Here is a 15,833-nt window from a genome sequence, read left to right on the forward strand (position 1 = left end):
TGATAGGACCAGAGGTGGGACTCCGGGATGAGAAGCACCCCAGCTAGTTGGGGGTGAATAAGCTGAGGGGGAGGGGAGAGGCAGCCCCTCTTCTGAGGGAAAGAGGCAGGCCACAGTACCAGGGGCCTATTATCCGCCCTCTCCCAGGCCCTGGGGACATGGGCGGCTCAGGCATCCTGACTGACAGCCAGCTCACAGGCTGGCTGGCTAGAACAAGTGAGAGAACAAGCAAGCAAGTGTGTGCCTGTATTGGAGGTATAGGAACTATCCCGCTCCCTGTACTCAGGAGAGCGCAAGGCCCCTACCCTCCTCACCAATGCAGACAATGTTCACCTCTTCCCTCAGGCCTCAGACTCCTTCTCCCTCCCTCCCCTGACGGGCTGCCCAACCTGCTCCTGTCCTGTCCTGGGTGGTTCTCCTAAGGTCTCCTACTTGCTGGTTTGGCCCCAAGTAAAGGAAGATTAAACTTGAGGGCAGGGGTTGGTCATCTTTTTTCCTCAGATCTCCCTTGGCACCTACCCCGGCCCCCAAACTAGGCACTCAAGAAAGATGGGCAGTTTGCCAGTGAGACACTGTCAAGGCAGTTCTCCTGTGCCAACCAGCCTGGCTGGGAATGCAACCATCTTTAAGTAAGTCAGTTATAGGGTTCGGAAGCCTTAAATCAAGGCCTACTCTAAAACCCAGCAGCTCCACCCTTAAGAGCAAATCCTTGGAAAATAATTGGGGTGGTGGGCAAAGATACATGGTCAAGGAGTTCATATCAACAAAAATGTCTAACAACAACATTTTATTATGGTCACCAAGTCAGGCTTCCACCCTACCCTGGCACTTGGAAATCAAAAAGACCCTGGTGGGAATTCAGATTCCTACATATGTAATAGTTGAATGGTCCTGGACACATCATTTAGCATTGCTATCCTTGATATTCTCACGTGTAAAATGGGGCTAATAAAACCTACCTCCACAGGTCAGTGGTGAAGATGAAATAATATGAAGCAATCAGAGCTCTTAACATGACAAGATCGGTCGGTGCCCAGCCAATGCCAGCTTCCTTTCCCGCTTGCTTTCCAACCCCTAGGGAAGTAGTGTGGGTGCAGGGAGCCCAGCCCCGCCCCGCAATGCACCAGACTCTTCGGCTACTGGAAGCCCAAATGAGGGCAAGCTGGAGGGTATGAAGTGTGAGCCATGATCACCCCTGTTCCCCTCTAAGTGGGGGAGCCACCACAAAGGAAAATTCAAGACGACATCAAAATCCCGTTTCTGGCCTAGGAATGGGTGGGATTATGAATGTTTCAATTCTTTTCATTCCCACACTCCCTGAGAGCGGCTAGGCGGCCCCAGAGGCCAACTGGGCAGTAGAAGTCCAGTGGAGGTTGAAGCCCCAAACAAAGCCCCACCCAGGCCGCAGAAGAGCCAATGGGGAGAAGCTTCTCCACCGATGCTCGGGCTCTCCCTACCTTATAGCCGAGACGCGCCGCCCGCTGCAGGAGGGTCTCGCCCGCGTTTTTGTTCACTATGAGCCGACGTGCCTCTGGGGGTATCTGCCGGGCTGTAGGTGACTCAGAGGCCTCCTCTGGGCCAGCACTTCGGGACTTAGAGGGTGTGCATGGTTCTGTGGGTTTCACTGGGGTGGGAGATTTGGGAGATCGTGTCTTCTGTTGGCTCCAACGACCTTTGCCCTGGAAAGATGAGATGAGGTCCCGGATCAGCTCAGGTTCCCATCCACTCCCAGCCAGACAGCAGATGCTGAGGGGCTCAAATCCTCAACCACATAAGCCAACGAATGACCAAGGGATCGGAAATCAGAGACTGAGGGAACTTCCCAGCTTCCCCTAAGCACTCCGCATGCCTTCTTTACGGGCCTCAATCCCCATTTGTGAGGTTTTGATAAGTCCTATTTCTAAATGAGTGAAGCAAACTGAGAGTAAAGAAAAGTGGAGACAGGTATCTTTGACTGAAGAGGCACAGCTGCTAAGGCCTTCACTCTTGTAGCAAAAACCTGCCTTCTAACCTGCCCTGGCCTCCTCCCACCTTCCTCCACACCACGGCCCTAGCTCACATTCATGCCCACCTTGGCTGGTGGAAAGGACTCGGGCTCAAGAGTCAGACAGACGTAGGTTTGGAATCTTGCCTCTGCCAGCCACTAGCTACAAGACCTGGGTTAAGGCCCAACCTCTGTGAACCTCACTTTCTCCCTTGTGGGTTCTTCACATGGGGAAGAACTGTGTTCGAGGAACTGTACTCAAGGAACCAGGCCCAAGGAGCCTCATTTGCACCTGGACCTAAGTTAAATGATGAGATTCTAAACTGGGAGCTGGGGACACCTGGGTGGCTCAGTCAGTTAAGCATCTGCCTTTGGCTCAGGTCATGATCTCAGGATCCTGGGATTGAGCCCCGTGTCTGGCTTCCTGCTCAGCGGGGAGCCTGCTTCTCCCTCACCCCCCACCCCCCACCGCCTGGCTTGTGTTCCCTCTCTCGCTGTCTCTGTCAAATAAGTAAATAAAATCTTTAAAAAATACAAACATAAACGAATTAAAAAAATAAACTGGGAGCTGATGTAACTGGATAAGACTCTGGGGGGCCTTGGGAGAGGTGGGTCTGCCTTGCATGTGGGAGGGACATGAATCATTGGGCAACCAGAGGGCTGACTTTGTCCTCATCAGATTCTAAGATGGCCCCTGATGATCCCTCCTGGTATTTGGGCTTTTATATAGCCCCTCCTACACTAGACAGGGCTAACCTATGGTAGCCAACAGGAGAGTGCAGAGGAGACAGTGTTTGACGTCCAAGACCACTTCCTAAAAGACAGTGTGGCTTCAGTCTTGCTCTCTTTTGGACCACTTGTCCTGGGGGAAGCCAGCTGCCACCTCATGAGGACACTCGCAGTCCTGTGGAGAGCACCACAGGGCAAGGGAAGGAGGTGTCTCCTGCCAATGACCAGCCATGCGAGGGAGCCCCGCTGGAAGTGGACCCTCCTGCCCCAGTCAAGCCTTCAGTTTAATGGAGTCCTGGCTGACACCTTGACTGCCACCTCATGGGAGACCCCAAGCCAGACCCCAGCTAAGCTGCTCATGAATCCCTGAACGCCAGAAGCTGTGGGAGATAATATGTTTGTTGTGTTAAGTTTGAGGGTAATCTGTTAGACCACAATAGACAACTAATACATACCACTTATCCAAATCCCTCAGAGCATTACCAAGGTCTCATGGAAATCCTATGTCTTCTATAACATTCTACAATACTCTAGTGTTCCTTCTCCGCATACCCAGGGCACCTAGCCTGAAACAAATAATCTGGTTCTTGATGCCAGACTTTTAACTTCTTTCCACTATTTCATGGACAAGTCTCCCCCCCCGCCCCGCCCGGCTAGGTTTGAAGCTCCTTTGGGGCAGGGTTTGTATTGTCATCTTCTCTTTTGTTCCTTACAGCACTTCACTCGGGGCTGGACACATCATCACAACAAATACTTGTTGCCTTGATTCAAGCCAGCTCTGTGCAGAGCCCTGGGCAGACAGAAAAGTTACCTAGAAAATCATGAAGCCCAGAAAGGGATGGCAGCAGGGAAAAGACCAGAGCCCAGGGCATTTGTCCCCTCTGGTAAATTCTAAGACAACCAGAGCTGCTACCCATCCGCATCCCCATCCCCAAAGGGCAGAGAGGTCCAGTCACCAGCAGAAAGGTACTGTCGATGAGGGTAGCGTGCCGCTCTAACGGCAATACTGGAGGGTACTGGGTAAAGTGCCTTGGCTTTCGCTAAGCCAAGCCAGGAGCCAAAGCGTGACTCTCCTTCTGAGGGCAAGAACCACCAGAGACAAGGGAGGCTGCCTGGGGGGGGGAGCAAGAACAAACGGGGGCCCCCACCCCCTCCCCTCTGCCTCCCTGGCTCAGAGCCCCTGTGGGAAGAAGCCTTTGGCCAATGCCCCAGCTTTAGTGTCACAGGCGCGTCCCCCGCCTTTCCCCCATCCTGCTTCCCACTACAAAGCATCGTGCCATGGGGGCATCCAGAGCAGGTGGTGGTGACTGGGAGAGGAAAAGAGGTGGGAGGGAGAAAGGGAGGCCCTGTGAAGGGATAAAACCTCTCTGGGAGGAACATTTCAGCAGACACACTGCCAGGCGGAATAACCAGACACAACTATCAGCGTGTGCTGCTGACTGTCAGGCAGCCAGTCACCTTTGTGTGGGACGGGGCCATCTGAGTGTCTGGGGAGGAGCGGGGGGAAGAAGAGGGGGATGCCCACCTTTCACCAGAGCTGCTCAGCATTGGAGTGTGTCCCTGCCTGGAGGCCCCCACCCCCAGCATCTCCGGGATACAGACAGAAGCCACCCATTGACAGGGTGGAGGCACATGAAAAGAGCCAGGGTAGTGAGACCTGCTTCACGTCCCCACTCTGTTACTCGTGACCACTGAGTAACCTCATGCCAGCCCCTAACCTCCTGGAGCCTCGGTTTCCTCACCGTAAAACGAGGACAGCAGTACCTACCTCTAACAGCCACTGTGGAAATTAAGAACGACCACGGGAACGGAGTACTCAGCACAGACCTGACTTCTTTATTCTCCCTGCCCCGCCCCCTCTTGGGGTCTGAGGGAACGGTCACTGCTACCTTGCCACTCCGTGCCTCTGTCCTCTCATCCCTGCCTCGACCTGAAGCTCAAGGATGTATACCAACCTCAAAGAGCACTTTACCATTATCAAAGCCCTTTACATCCATTGCCTCCTTTGTTCCCCCAAGCACCCTTGTGAGATGGAAAGGACATGGAGTATCATCTCCATTTTTAAAGATGAGGAAATAGGCTCAAGTACCTTGTCTGAGCTGGAACCAGATTCCAGGAGGGGGAAGGGAAAAGGAGAGGGAGACAAGCACCTGGGTCTCCCTCCTTGTGCCAGTGCCACTCAGAGATCCCTGCTCTGGAGCTGGAAAGAGCTGGAAAAATCACAACCACCAAATGAGCCCACTGTGACCTTTTTTTGTGCGTGTGTGTGGTTGCCAATGACATTGGAGCCTGGATCTTTGCTTCTCTCAAATGTAAAGCTCACTGAGGACTGAGGACCGTGTGATTTTTTTCAAATGGTATGATGTGGAACCCAAAACTAATGATGTGAACATCAGACCCCCCAACAATGTCAATTATGAACAGGGATTCTAGAATGCTGTCCTGGCTACTGATTGGTGAGTGCCCACTTACCTGCTCCTCTGCTTCCCTGAGAAGCAAAGGAATTAGTGAGTTGGCAGTGGGAGGGCAGCTATAACTCCTTCAGTCCTACCCTCAAGAAACCTTTGTCTGGACATCAACATCCTTGCTTCTACAAGTTGTTTTCTACCTTGACTGATTCAGAAAACTCAGTATGACTGGTTTCCAGGGAGTTAAGCCCAGACAAAAGCTTCTTGATTGGATGTTAACAAGCTATTCAGGCTAACATCCTGCCATATTCTTCAACTGTTCCTTAACTCAACGGAGATCCAAGGGCTGTTGAGGAAAAGCCATTAAGAACCAAACCTGAGAGTTTGCAGACTCTTATTGTTAACTGATAACTTTCGATCCCATTCTGCAAATGTAACCCCCAGCTCTTCTAGAACTACTTCAAAATACTTTAATAAATATGAGTTAATTTGGTCCTCCCCATCCACTTACTCACTCACTCACTCACTCATTCACTCACTCAGATGACTGTTGACCAAGGAGCCTGTGGAAAGCCTGCAGCTCCAGCCCGCTCCCTTCCCATCAACTCCCCTCACTGGCAACGCACCTTGGCCTCTTCTGAGACATTTGCCATGTGCTTGGTCTTGCACTTTCGTTTTCCTGATGGCTTTTCCGAATTTTCAAGGCAGGCTGGCTCCTCCAGGTTATTTGGGAGGAAACCGTTTGGTGAATCCGAGATCCCCTGGGCTTTGTTGGGCAAGAGAAGGTTCCTGTTCCTGAGGCGGTGCTCCGAACTTTGGGAGGAAGTCTTCTGCTTACGGGCCTTTAAATCTGAAGGCAAGAAACAGGAAAGAATGGATGTCAGGGAAATGGAACACACAAAAGCAATGCCTTCCTCTAAGAGGAATCACAAGGCTTTGGGGAGTCAAATCTCAGTGCCGAGTTGTGTAACAATCAGCTACCCATGTCTAGTGTGGTGCCGACAACCCACTAAATGCTTCTCCAGTGGACACTGCTTCAACATCCAAGTCCCTCCTCTCCAAGCCAGTGACGACTCCCAGCCCTGCCAGCAGGGGGCAGCCCATCTGGTAGTCCCCAAGATGAGGGTAATTTTAAAAGGATTTCCCCATAGCCCAGAGCAAATCAGAACTTTTTCTTCAGCCTTTCCCCCATCCCCTTTGTCTCTTTCTCCATTTCAGTATGAAAACAAATTTAGCGGCTCTGCTGAAGCGAAGTATGAAGTATACTGGGGTGGGACATAAACGGGAAGTCTTCCTTCATCGCCTCCGCTCACCCACCTGACTGCCTGGTTGGTCACTCTCTGAGGACACCAATATCGAAGCCACAGAAACTCCCTGAAACCAGAAGGCGCCTTGGGCATACATAGCTGATGTGCAGTCCCAGAAACCTGCTGCCTTCCCTGGTTGGAAATCAAGTCACTGGGATACACTGGGCAACATCTCTAATTCTAGCCACAGCTCACTAGACAAAGCACTTTCTAGTTTCAAAAAGCGTGGCTGTGATTCAAGGGGCGCCTGGGGGGCTCAGTTGGTTAAGTGGCTGACTCTTGGTTTCCACTCAGGTCATGATCTTGGGGTGGTGGGACAGAGACCTATGTCAGGCTCCACGCTCAGCACGGAGTCTGCTTGAGATTCTTTCCCCCTCCTTCTCCCTCCCTCTCTGATCCCCTCCCCAATCTAAAATAAATAAAATCTTTTTTTTTTTTTAAGTGTGCTGTGATTCTTACAGCTCTTTACAGACAGATCCCTGAGTGGTGCTGGGAACTTCATTGCCAATAGCCTCATCCCACAGGTCAGTCTTAAACCTCAGGTACAGGGGGGATAGATTGGGTTTCCTCTGACTTCTTCACTAATATTAGTGTCACGTGGTTTTGCCACTAGCTGTGTAATTGGCTGGAGGCAAGTCATAATCTCCCACAGCCTTGGTTTCTATGTCTGTAAAATGGAGAAGGTATATTCCACATCAGAGGACTGGTATGAGAATTCAACGAGGTAACATATACAAAAGCCCTTTATAAGATGTTATAAAGAGGGAGGCATCTTTATCATATGATCACAGTGCAAGTTCTTTAGGGAGAGCAATGCCCACGTGTTCTTTATTTCCCCCACAGGACTGAGCACATGGCAAAAGATCAGTATGTCTAGGAAACAAATAACTGCAGCCTCAGTTTCTCCAATTTGTGAACCAAGGGGGTTGAGCAAGATCCAAGAGTTCTTAGCTGGCCTCCCTCGACCGTGGCATATGTTCTCACATGTGACGTTACCAAGGGCAAATCCAGATGTGGGAGCCATCACTAGAGTATGAGGAATTGGCTCTAGGTTACGCACAGCTCTTAGAAGGCCAGCTATCATACCAGCGCTTTCTCCCAATTAGCCCCAACCCACCAGTGGGTCCCCACACCTGTCCAAGAACTGCTGTGTTAGATGGCTTCTAATGGCAATTCCAACCAGAACATTCGAAACTGGGGCTTTTGATGCAACAAGTCTGGGCTGAGGCAAAAGAGGAAGGAAACAGAACTGTGCCTTGTGAGGGAGGACCTCAGGAAACACAGGGAAGCCATATTACAGCATTCGCGGCCACAGGAAAGCAGCAGCTCCCTACTCCGTTTACCCAGGACAGGGCAGGCTCCGGAGTTTATTCAATTGCACTGGAGCAAGAACTTCATAGTAGCACAGAAAGAAACAGAGTGGAAGTAGTAGCTGGGTAAGTGGAAATGACTCTTCCTATCCTCTCTGCATGTCAAGGAGGGAGAGACCAAAGTCTAGGACAAAAGGAAAGGTCCTGAGGGCACCTGGGTGGCTCGGGAGGCTAAGAGTCTCACTTCAGCTCAGGTCACGATCTCAGGATCCTGGGCTGGAGCTCTGTGACAGGCTCCACGCTCAGTGGGAAGTCTGCTTCTCCCTCTCCCTCTGTCCCCCCACCCCCTTACCCTGACTCGTGCTCATGCTCTCTCTCAAATAAATACATCAAATCCTTTAAAAAGCCAGAATGGTCACGAGGCTCACAGAGAAGTACGGTGACCTGTCTAGTTTGGCCTCTGCCTGACTCCCTCATGTCAACCTGAAAGATAGGTAGTAATAGGAAGGATCAGAGCTTTCCTGAGAAGAGACATGTTTGCCAGGCAATCCCTTCATGAAGATGTCACCATTGGATCTAGACGAAGGTAACCAAACCATAAGCCAAAGCCAAAAAGCTTTGATTCAAAACCCTTAGACACAGGCACGGAGGGAGAATGACCTATGTTCCAACACCTGCAGCTGCCCCCAGTCAAACAGGACGCCTTGCCAAGCGGTGTTCCCCATGCTCCCAGAGGTGCTTACGGAAAGGCTACCTGTCCACAGTGCTACAGAGATCTCTGCTTTGGGTGGAAAATGGAACCAGGTAACCTTGAAGGTTCTTCTCATTCCAAAATGGCAAGTTCCGCGGGAAGCATCCAAGCTTGTAGGAAATCAGCTCTCAGTAAAGAAGACTGGGCGACACAAAAGCTCCTCTTCATCCTAACACAAGTGGCTAAGACTAACGGCCTGACGCCTCGTTCCTGACCAATCCGTTATGGCTCTGATAGGAAAAAGGGAAAATTAACCCCACTCTCTCCCACAGTTGATGATTAGCTCCATTACCGTCTGCAGTGTAGGGATGGTATCGTATACATCTCTACTTCAACTGAGCTGGAAGTGAGGTTTAGCCTTCTTTGCATTATAGCAAACCCAGAATCTACTACCCCCTCAGAAGGCAGTTACTCTGTTTTCAGTAACAGGGAGACTGTAGATATTTCCCAGCGGCTCAAGATAAATACATTATCAGAGACAATCAATTGTTGCTTCAAGGGCAGAAGTCAGAGAAGGAGAGATAGATATGCTCTTACAGAACCCAGAGACATACTTTTTGCTCATCTATAAATATGTTACAGAAATGGCGCCCCCCCTCAAAAAAACAACCAGAAATGCGTCCAAACAGTACTTAGCAGAACATACGGATATTAGCCTTGGTGACAGTCTGTACCTCCGTGATTACATATTATAGCATCTGACGTAGCCAAAGAAAGCCTGGTTTTCTCCTTGGTCTGCCTGCTCTTCCAACTCGGGTCCAACAAAACTGTTGCCACCTTGGGTCACCTCAAAGCTTCACTCTGCCTCTTAATAACCTTTGTAGCTTTAATTGAGAAAGCAAAGTTGTGCTGCTTCTACTTGAAGTTCTTCTGTTAAGTTGAGGAAACATTGTACTTCTTTTTAGTGTAGGGGCTGGAGGCATCCCAGGAAAGGCAGCCAATGCCTCTTTCTTCTTGAACCCAGGATTCTAGGAGACAGAACCCAGCCTCCCAAGACCCAGCTCCCTCAAGCCAACCGGAGAACTCCTTGGTATCGAGTTGTCCCATGCCAAGGATGCCACTGTGGCCTTGCCCAGAGGTTCAGACTCTTATATGAAATCGGAGGGCTCGGGCCTTCATGTCCTCCGCTCCCCTGCAGGTCAGTCCAAACTCATTCAATCTGAACCCCAAGCCAAAACCTGGGGCCTGGAGTTGAGTGACCCCCTCTGGCAGCTGGAGCTCACAGCACCAGGCTTTTATGGGTGCAGAGGCCTTTGGCTGGCGAAGAGAAGGCACAGGTGGGAACACCCAGGATGCCCGAGGGTCCCCAGGAGCCAAAGTCACATGGCTTGGGGATGAGTGACAGCAGCTCGCTGGGCAGCAGCCCGCAGCCAGCCTTACCTGCTCTCCCTTTCCGCCGCTGCTCTTCTTCTTGCTCTGTCAGGTACTCCCCAGTCTGGTATTTTCGGCTCTTCTGTCGTCTCCGCTTCTTCCTCTTCACCAGGCCCTCCTCCTCATCTTCCTCCTCCTCCTCATTGGTGTCCCACATTTGCCGGGCAGCCTCTGTCCTCCAGGGCATTTCTCGGGCTCGCCACAGGTGCCGGCGGCCCTGGCTCAGCAAAGTCTTGTCCTGGGCATGGTGGCTGCGATACTGGGTGTCCCGTTGGGTCTTTCTCACCTTTCGACGCTTAGCTGGGGTGGGGGTCACATCTTCTTCCTCCTCTGTGGGGAAGACTTCCTGGCTTCCCATGTCACTGTCTGCCATACCAGCAAAGGAGCTACAGATGCTTCCTGTGGACGGGATGCACAGAGGACGGTCAGGTACCTCTTCAAAGGACAAAGAGTATGGTGTCGAAGCAAGTGCCCTGGATTAGAAGCTTGAAGGTCTGGGTTCAAGTTCAGGCTCTGCCAGTTATTAGCTGTGTGCTCTGGGAAAGTTCTTTCATTTCTGTTTCCTCCTCTATAAAACAGGGAAACTGTTCTCTGCCTTACTGGCCTCACAGGACTGTTTGCAGGCTCAAATGAGATAATCGGCCCATAAGCACTTTACAGAGTCCGATATACCACACAAATATCGAGCATCCAAGCCACACCACACACCCTTCCTCATCCATGTTGCTGTGACTTTAATTCATTGCATGAACTCTTAGTGCTTACGAGGTGCCAAGCACTATGTGAGGAGCAGGAGGGGGCCACAGGTCCCTGCCCTTTGAGAAATTAGGGTTCAGTAGCAAGTGAGGGAGGGCAGATTGGCAGGGCACCCCCGCCCCTGCTCACTATGTGACCACCAGTCTCACTGACAGAGCCACCCTGGGCAAGCAGAATCATCACAAAAGAAGAGTCTCAGGAAAAGCAAAGCAAGGAGTCCCTTTCCTGTGACACAGTCTGGGTTAGTCCCGCCCAAATGCTCCTCCTCCACCAGTCCCTCTTCCCTTATGTTGACCCCACCTACTATTAAGTGGCCGAGAGTCCAGGGGTGGAGCTCTCTCCCTGCTCGCCCATCTCCTCCCCACCGCTGCTGTTCCTCACTGCTGGGCAGGCACTACCCTCCCCTCTCCCCACCACCCCTGCAGGATGGTACCTTTCCTGCCCTCCTCCACCATCTTGCCAAGAAGCCATTTTCATCCCCACTCCTTCCTTTAATTCTGCTAGCCACAAAAGTATGACAATAAATTGGCCTGGTTTAGTACAACAGCAGATCTGATGATCTTCTTCAGAAGCAGCTCTGAGAGACACCACCATCTTTCTCCCAAGGACTTGCTATTAACTTGACAATCCCCAAACACAAGCGAGGTCAGCAGAAGAAAGAAATTTTTGAGGCAACACAGCAGTCCTTAACTAAATCTTCAAGTCAATCAGACCGTTTAAAGACAGCAAATATCCAGCAAATTTTCCATATACAGACCAGGCAAGGAATGAAGTGTTCTGGTTAATCTAATAGTCTAGTTAATATGGAATCACCATAGAGATCACACAGGGATCACCAATTTCCAAAGAATCAAATACAGTACAATGTGTTTAACAGTAAAACGAGACTGGGCGTAATGTAATCACTCTTTGATGATTCAGAGGACACTTCAGGATTTTGCGAGGCCTCCAGGCCGTCATTATGAGCCCCAATTACCACAGCGCTCTCCATGTGCTGAGGTGCCAGTTAATAGAATGTCAGCTAGCCGAGTTTACATTGCGCCCTGCTTCCCCGTTCTATCCACTTTGCATGGAAATACGGGTGAACCAGGGCAAACACTCCTAGCACTACATACCAACGTGGAGACAATAGCAGGGGCTAGAGAGAGCTATCTTTTTTTAGACACCGAATACAAACTCAGGGGACCAAATGTGATTCTACCGGCCCTGACAATTCAATGACCATATCCGATTTTGATGATGCCTGTCACATTAGGCAGTAAGTCCAAAGGTTGTATGTCCGTGCCTGAGACTGGCCCCACTAATCACGAGATGCCAAAGTTTGGAGTAGGCCAGTTTTCCTGAGTGGCACAGGCCTTTCCTCTTTCCACCATTGGCTGCCAATAAGAGACGTCAAATCCCTGCTTGGAAAAGCCCCGTTTGGAAAAGCAAAGCAAGCAGTCCTAGCATCGTGGGCCGTGTTCCCCTTCCCCACCCTGGGCTCTCTTGTCTCTGCAAGGAGCTGGGTGGGTATCTTAGCACCATGAGTCAAATTCTCAACTCTTCACCTGGGCCAAGGGCAAAATCGCTCGGCCAGATTTCTACCTCTCTCTGCAGAGAAGGGCCAAGATGGGCACAGCTTCAGATTCACTCACCAGACTGACTGCGCGTCCGCGTGCTCAGAACCACAGGGATGAAGTCACGGAAACTGCTCTTTGCTTTCTTCTCCAAGGAACCTGGAGTGATGTGCGGTTTCAGGGCAGAAGGTAGAAATATCACAATCAGGAGTCCAAGGACTGAAAGCCCCCGAGAGTCTCAGGTGGAAAAATCAAGGGAGGGTTTGTGTTTTCCCCGGGGTTGCATTCATTGGCTCTCCTCATGCTGCTCTCACCTATGTACATCTCTTGGAGAAGGAGCACTTCCCGGTGGTTTCTGAAACTGGGAGTTGGGTCATTTTTGCTGACACCAAAGAAAAAGGCTGTGTACAGAATCAATTGGCCAGCATGCCAGCAAGTTGAAGGCCTGGCTGCCTGCAGGACTACGAGACTGCTGCATCTCCACAAAGTTAGAACTAAGCCGGAGCAGGTCCCAGGCGAGGGCAACCTCAACGGATTGTAGAGGACTGCACAAGGCAGGAAGATGGGAGCAGGGAGTAGTGGACAAAGGAAAACTGCCGTATAAGAACAGACTAGAGGGGCGCCTGGGTGGCACAGCGGTTAAGCGCCTGCCTTCGGCTCAGGGCGTGATCCCGGCGTTACGGGATCGAGCCCCACATCAGGCTCCTCTGCTATGAGCCTGCTTCTTCCTCTCCCACTCCCCCTGCTTGTGTTCCCTCTCTCGCTGGCTGTCTCTATCTCTGTCAAATAAATAAAATCTTTAAAAAAAAAAAAAGAACAGACTAGAAAAGGGCAGGTCATGTCGGACGGGCGAGGCCATGAACACAGGCTACTGCGCGCAGGAGCACACTGGCATCTCTCTCGGATGAGGGCACCAGGGAACCAGCAGCAGAGCACGCAGGTCAAGTACACACCTGCCTACTCCAAACACACTGTGTGCACCTCGATACTAAGGGTTCAGGATTTCCCTAAACACTTCTGGCTAGCTAGCTGCATATTAATTTTTTAACTTTTTATAATGGGAGTTTTTGGATATACCAAAGTAGAAAAACGGGTGTCATGAACCCTGTCCTGCTGTTTTGGTCCTCAGGAGCCCCATTTCTTCTCTGAGCCTAGACCCGCTGCAGGGTAATGGGTCGGCTACTCTGTCGTAGGAGTGACTTCCATTTGTCTGAAAACCACCTTCTTTGACCCTCAGAGTGTACCTTATTCTAATGACCAGGGTAAACAGAATAAGCCCCTTCCCCCTCTCCCTTGCCTTTGATTTCAGAGGTGTCAATTTTATCTTCCTTCCATAAGGAGGAAGTCTCACTTTTCCGGACAGTGCAGAGCCACCCCCAGCCCCCAGCCCACCACTGACCTGCCACGGGGATCCCTGAGCAGCCTACCTTCCTCATGGCCATCGGCTCGCTTTCCTGGAGACTGGGAATCTGGCTTCGCTGCTTTCCGGTGCTTGTGCTTTACCCGGACTCCATTGTGCTCTTTTCCTGAATCTGAAGCCCCCCTGGGGCTTTTCTTGGTGGGTTCCTGGGGGTCACTAGGCGGCTTCCGGCACTGTGGAGAGGTAGGGACAGTCAAGTCTGAGATCAGTTTCACTTCTTAAGAAAGCTTTGCCAATGGTAAGTCCGGTGCCCCGTTTTGACAAACGGACAGGAGCTGCCCAGGTGGGGGCCCGGGGAAGGGGATTTCTGGGCCTGAACCCCTCACCCTAGCTAATCCCCACAGACATCCACATGCCATCATTTTTCCAGGTCTATGGAGGCTGCATTCACAAGCCACATCAACACCCAAAGTCATTTTCAAAGGTGCAAAGTCGGCCCGTGCTTTCTACAACCCAACAGCAATAGAGACAGGCAGAAAACAGAAATGGCTCTTCAGCAAGTCGGGGGGCCACACTGGTCAAATACCCTCACTGTGAATGGTATGGACACCAGCAACTGAAAACAATTCTTAGCCCACGCCAACTCCAGAAAAACAGTCTATCTCCATGTGTAATAAAGTCAATGAAGGCGAGAAGAAAGGCATGACATGGGAGCAAACTCACATTGCCCCGTACTTATGGAAGACAAGGAAAAGGCCGAGGCTTTATTAATAAGGCCACTTGATACTCTGCAGTACTTTCAACATCTCACAACGTTCTCTTCTCTGGTATTTGATTTGATCTTCCTGACAACCCCGAGAGCAGAAGCTGATATCATCCCCACTGAACAGACAAGGAAACTGAGGCTCCAAGACTAGATGTTAAATGCTTTGTCCAGGGCAACACACAGCCCCAGGTGTCCACACACTTGGGGGCGGCTGCCATTTACCAGGCAAACCTGCAAATGAGCTCATTTGTGCCTGCAGTGAGAAAGTGGCAGAGCTGGGACTGAGACCTACAGCTCCTGGCTTCCCACTTGGGCCTCTCTCTGCAGGAGCTCTCACTTTTCTCCTTCCTCACTCCTGTCCACAGTTTTTGCTCAGCCCCACTCACTCAGATAGGCACAATGGCCGTGCTGACACAGTGCAAGGACACTCTCAGCCTCACAGCTGCATACGCTCACAAGCTTTGAGGTCTCTCCATGCCACCAAACAAGAAATGGGCAACGTAGGGATTTCCAGTATTCTAGCATCCAGGGAGTGCAGAATAAGCAAAACATTTTATTTATTTATTTTTAAAGATTTTATTTATTTGACAGAGACAGCCAGCGAGAGAGGGAACACAAGCAGGGGGAGTGGGAGAGGAAGAAGCAGGCTCCCAGCGGAGGAGCCCGATGTGGGGCTCGATCCCAGGACTCTGGGATCACGCCCTGAGCCGAAGGCAGACGCTTAACGACTGTGCCACCCAGGCGCCCCGAAGCAAAACATTTTAACAATGAAAGCAGGCCCTAGGAAGAAAGGAAGAGTTGTTTTCCACCTAAGCAGACCCACATGCACCTTCCAGAAGGTTATCACTGTCTAGGTCCAACTAAGGGGATAGCCGATGTCTTATCAATAGAACATTTTCTGGGGTGTTGGGGGGGGTGTCTCAATTCCCCAGGGATAGGGAGTGACTGTTTCCCACCAAATTCCTAGGACTGCTTGCTGGTTCCTATAAAATCAAAGTGTTAAGAAAAAGAAAGAACCGGGGAGGAAAGAGAAAGATGGGGAACTGTTGCTTAAAATCTCACCTTCAGGAATGGCCAGAGAAAGACTACTTGAAGTCAGGGGAATAAAGTTAAAAGCACATAAATCTGAACATGTCCTATTTATTTCTGAATATCACCTTTAGCTGGCTCTTTCAAGTGCAGATCATTAACTTTTATTTCCTAAGATAGACAAAAACAAGTAAAACAGAACATCTAGAAGGGATTTCTGTCGGTATGTTCTGCAAGGGCAGCACCGAGGTAAAAATGTATTTGCACGCTCTAACTTAGGCAAAAAGTTGGGTGGATGGGGTGACTGTGTAAGATGAATGTTCTGGTTAACAGAGTTTTGAAAGGTTTTCCAAAGAATTTTCCAAAGGATGAGAAGACAAGAAAATACACCCAAGTACCAGATGAAGCAGAACTCTCTTTGCTGATGATTCAGCCAGCCCTTCAGGATTCCATGAGGCCTTGGGGCAGGTGGTATAGGGGACAGGAAACTATTCTGATTCTTGGCC

The 15,833-nt window shown here is 50.6% G+C and overlaps 1 protein-coding gene across 7 annotated transcripts in view; it reads right to left on the reverse strand.

The window, feature by feature from the left end:
- Nucleotides 1–15,833, reverse strand: part of BCORL1 (BCL6 corepressor like 1) — a 62,273-nt gene that overhangs the window by 16,182 nt on the left and 30,258 nt on the right. For 6 of the 7 annotated variants that reach the window (XM_087860207.1, XM_087860208.1, XM_087860205.1 and 3 more), the window contains 5 exons: nt 13,600–13,765; nt 12,251–12,331; nt 9,870–10,259; nt 5,748–5,971; nt 1,458–1,679 (listed from right to left, as the gene is read on the reverse strand). In XM_087860207.1, coding sequence (XP_087716333.1) covers nt 1,458–1,679; nt 5,748–5,971; nt 9,870–10,259; nt 12,251–12,331; nt 13,600–13,765 — 1,083 coding nt within the window. The remainder of the gene's footprint in view (nt 1–1,457; nt 1,680–5,747; nt 5,972–9,869; nt 10,260–12,250; nt 12,332–13,599; nt 13,766–15,833) is intronic. The other variant, XM_087860210.1, reaches the window with a different exon arrangement.

Source organism: Ursus americanus, chromosome X, assembly GCF_024610735.1.
Source record: "Ursus americanus isolate L20-20 chromosome X, mUrsAme1.1.p, whole genome shotgun sequence".
In the NCBI taxonomy this organism is placed as follows: domain Eukaryota; kingdom Metazoa; phylum Chordata; class Mammalia; order Carnivora; family Ursidae; genus Ursus; species Ursus americanus.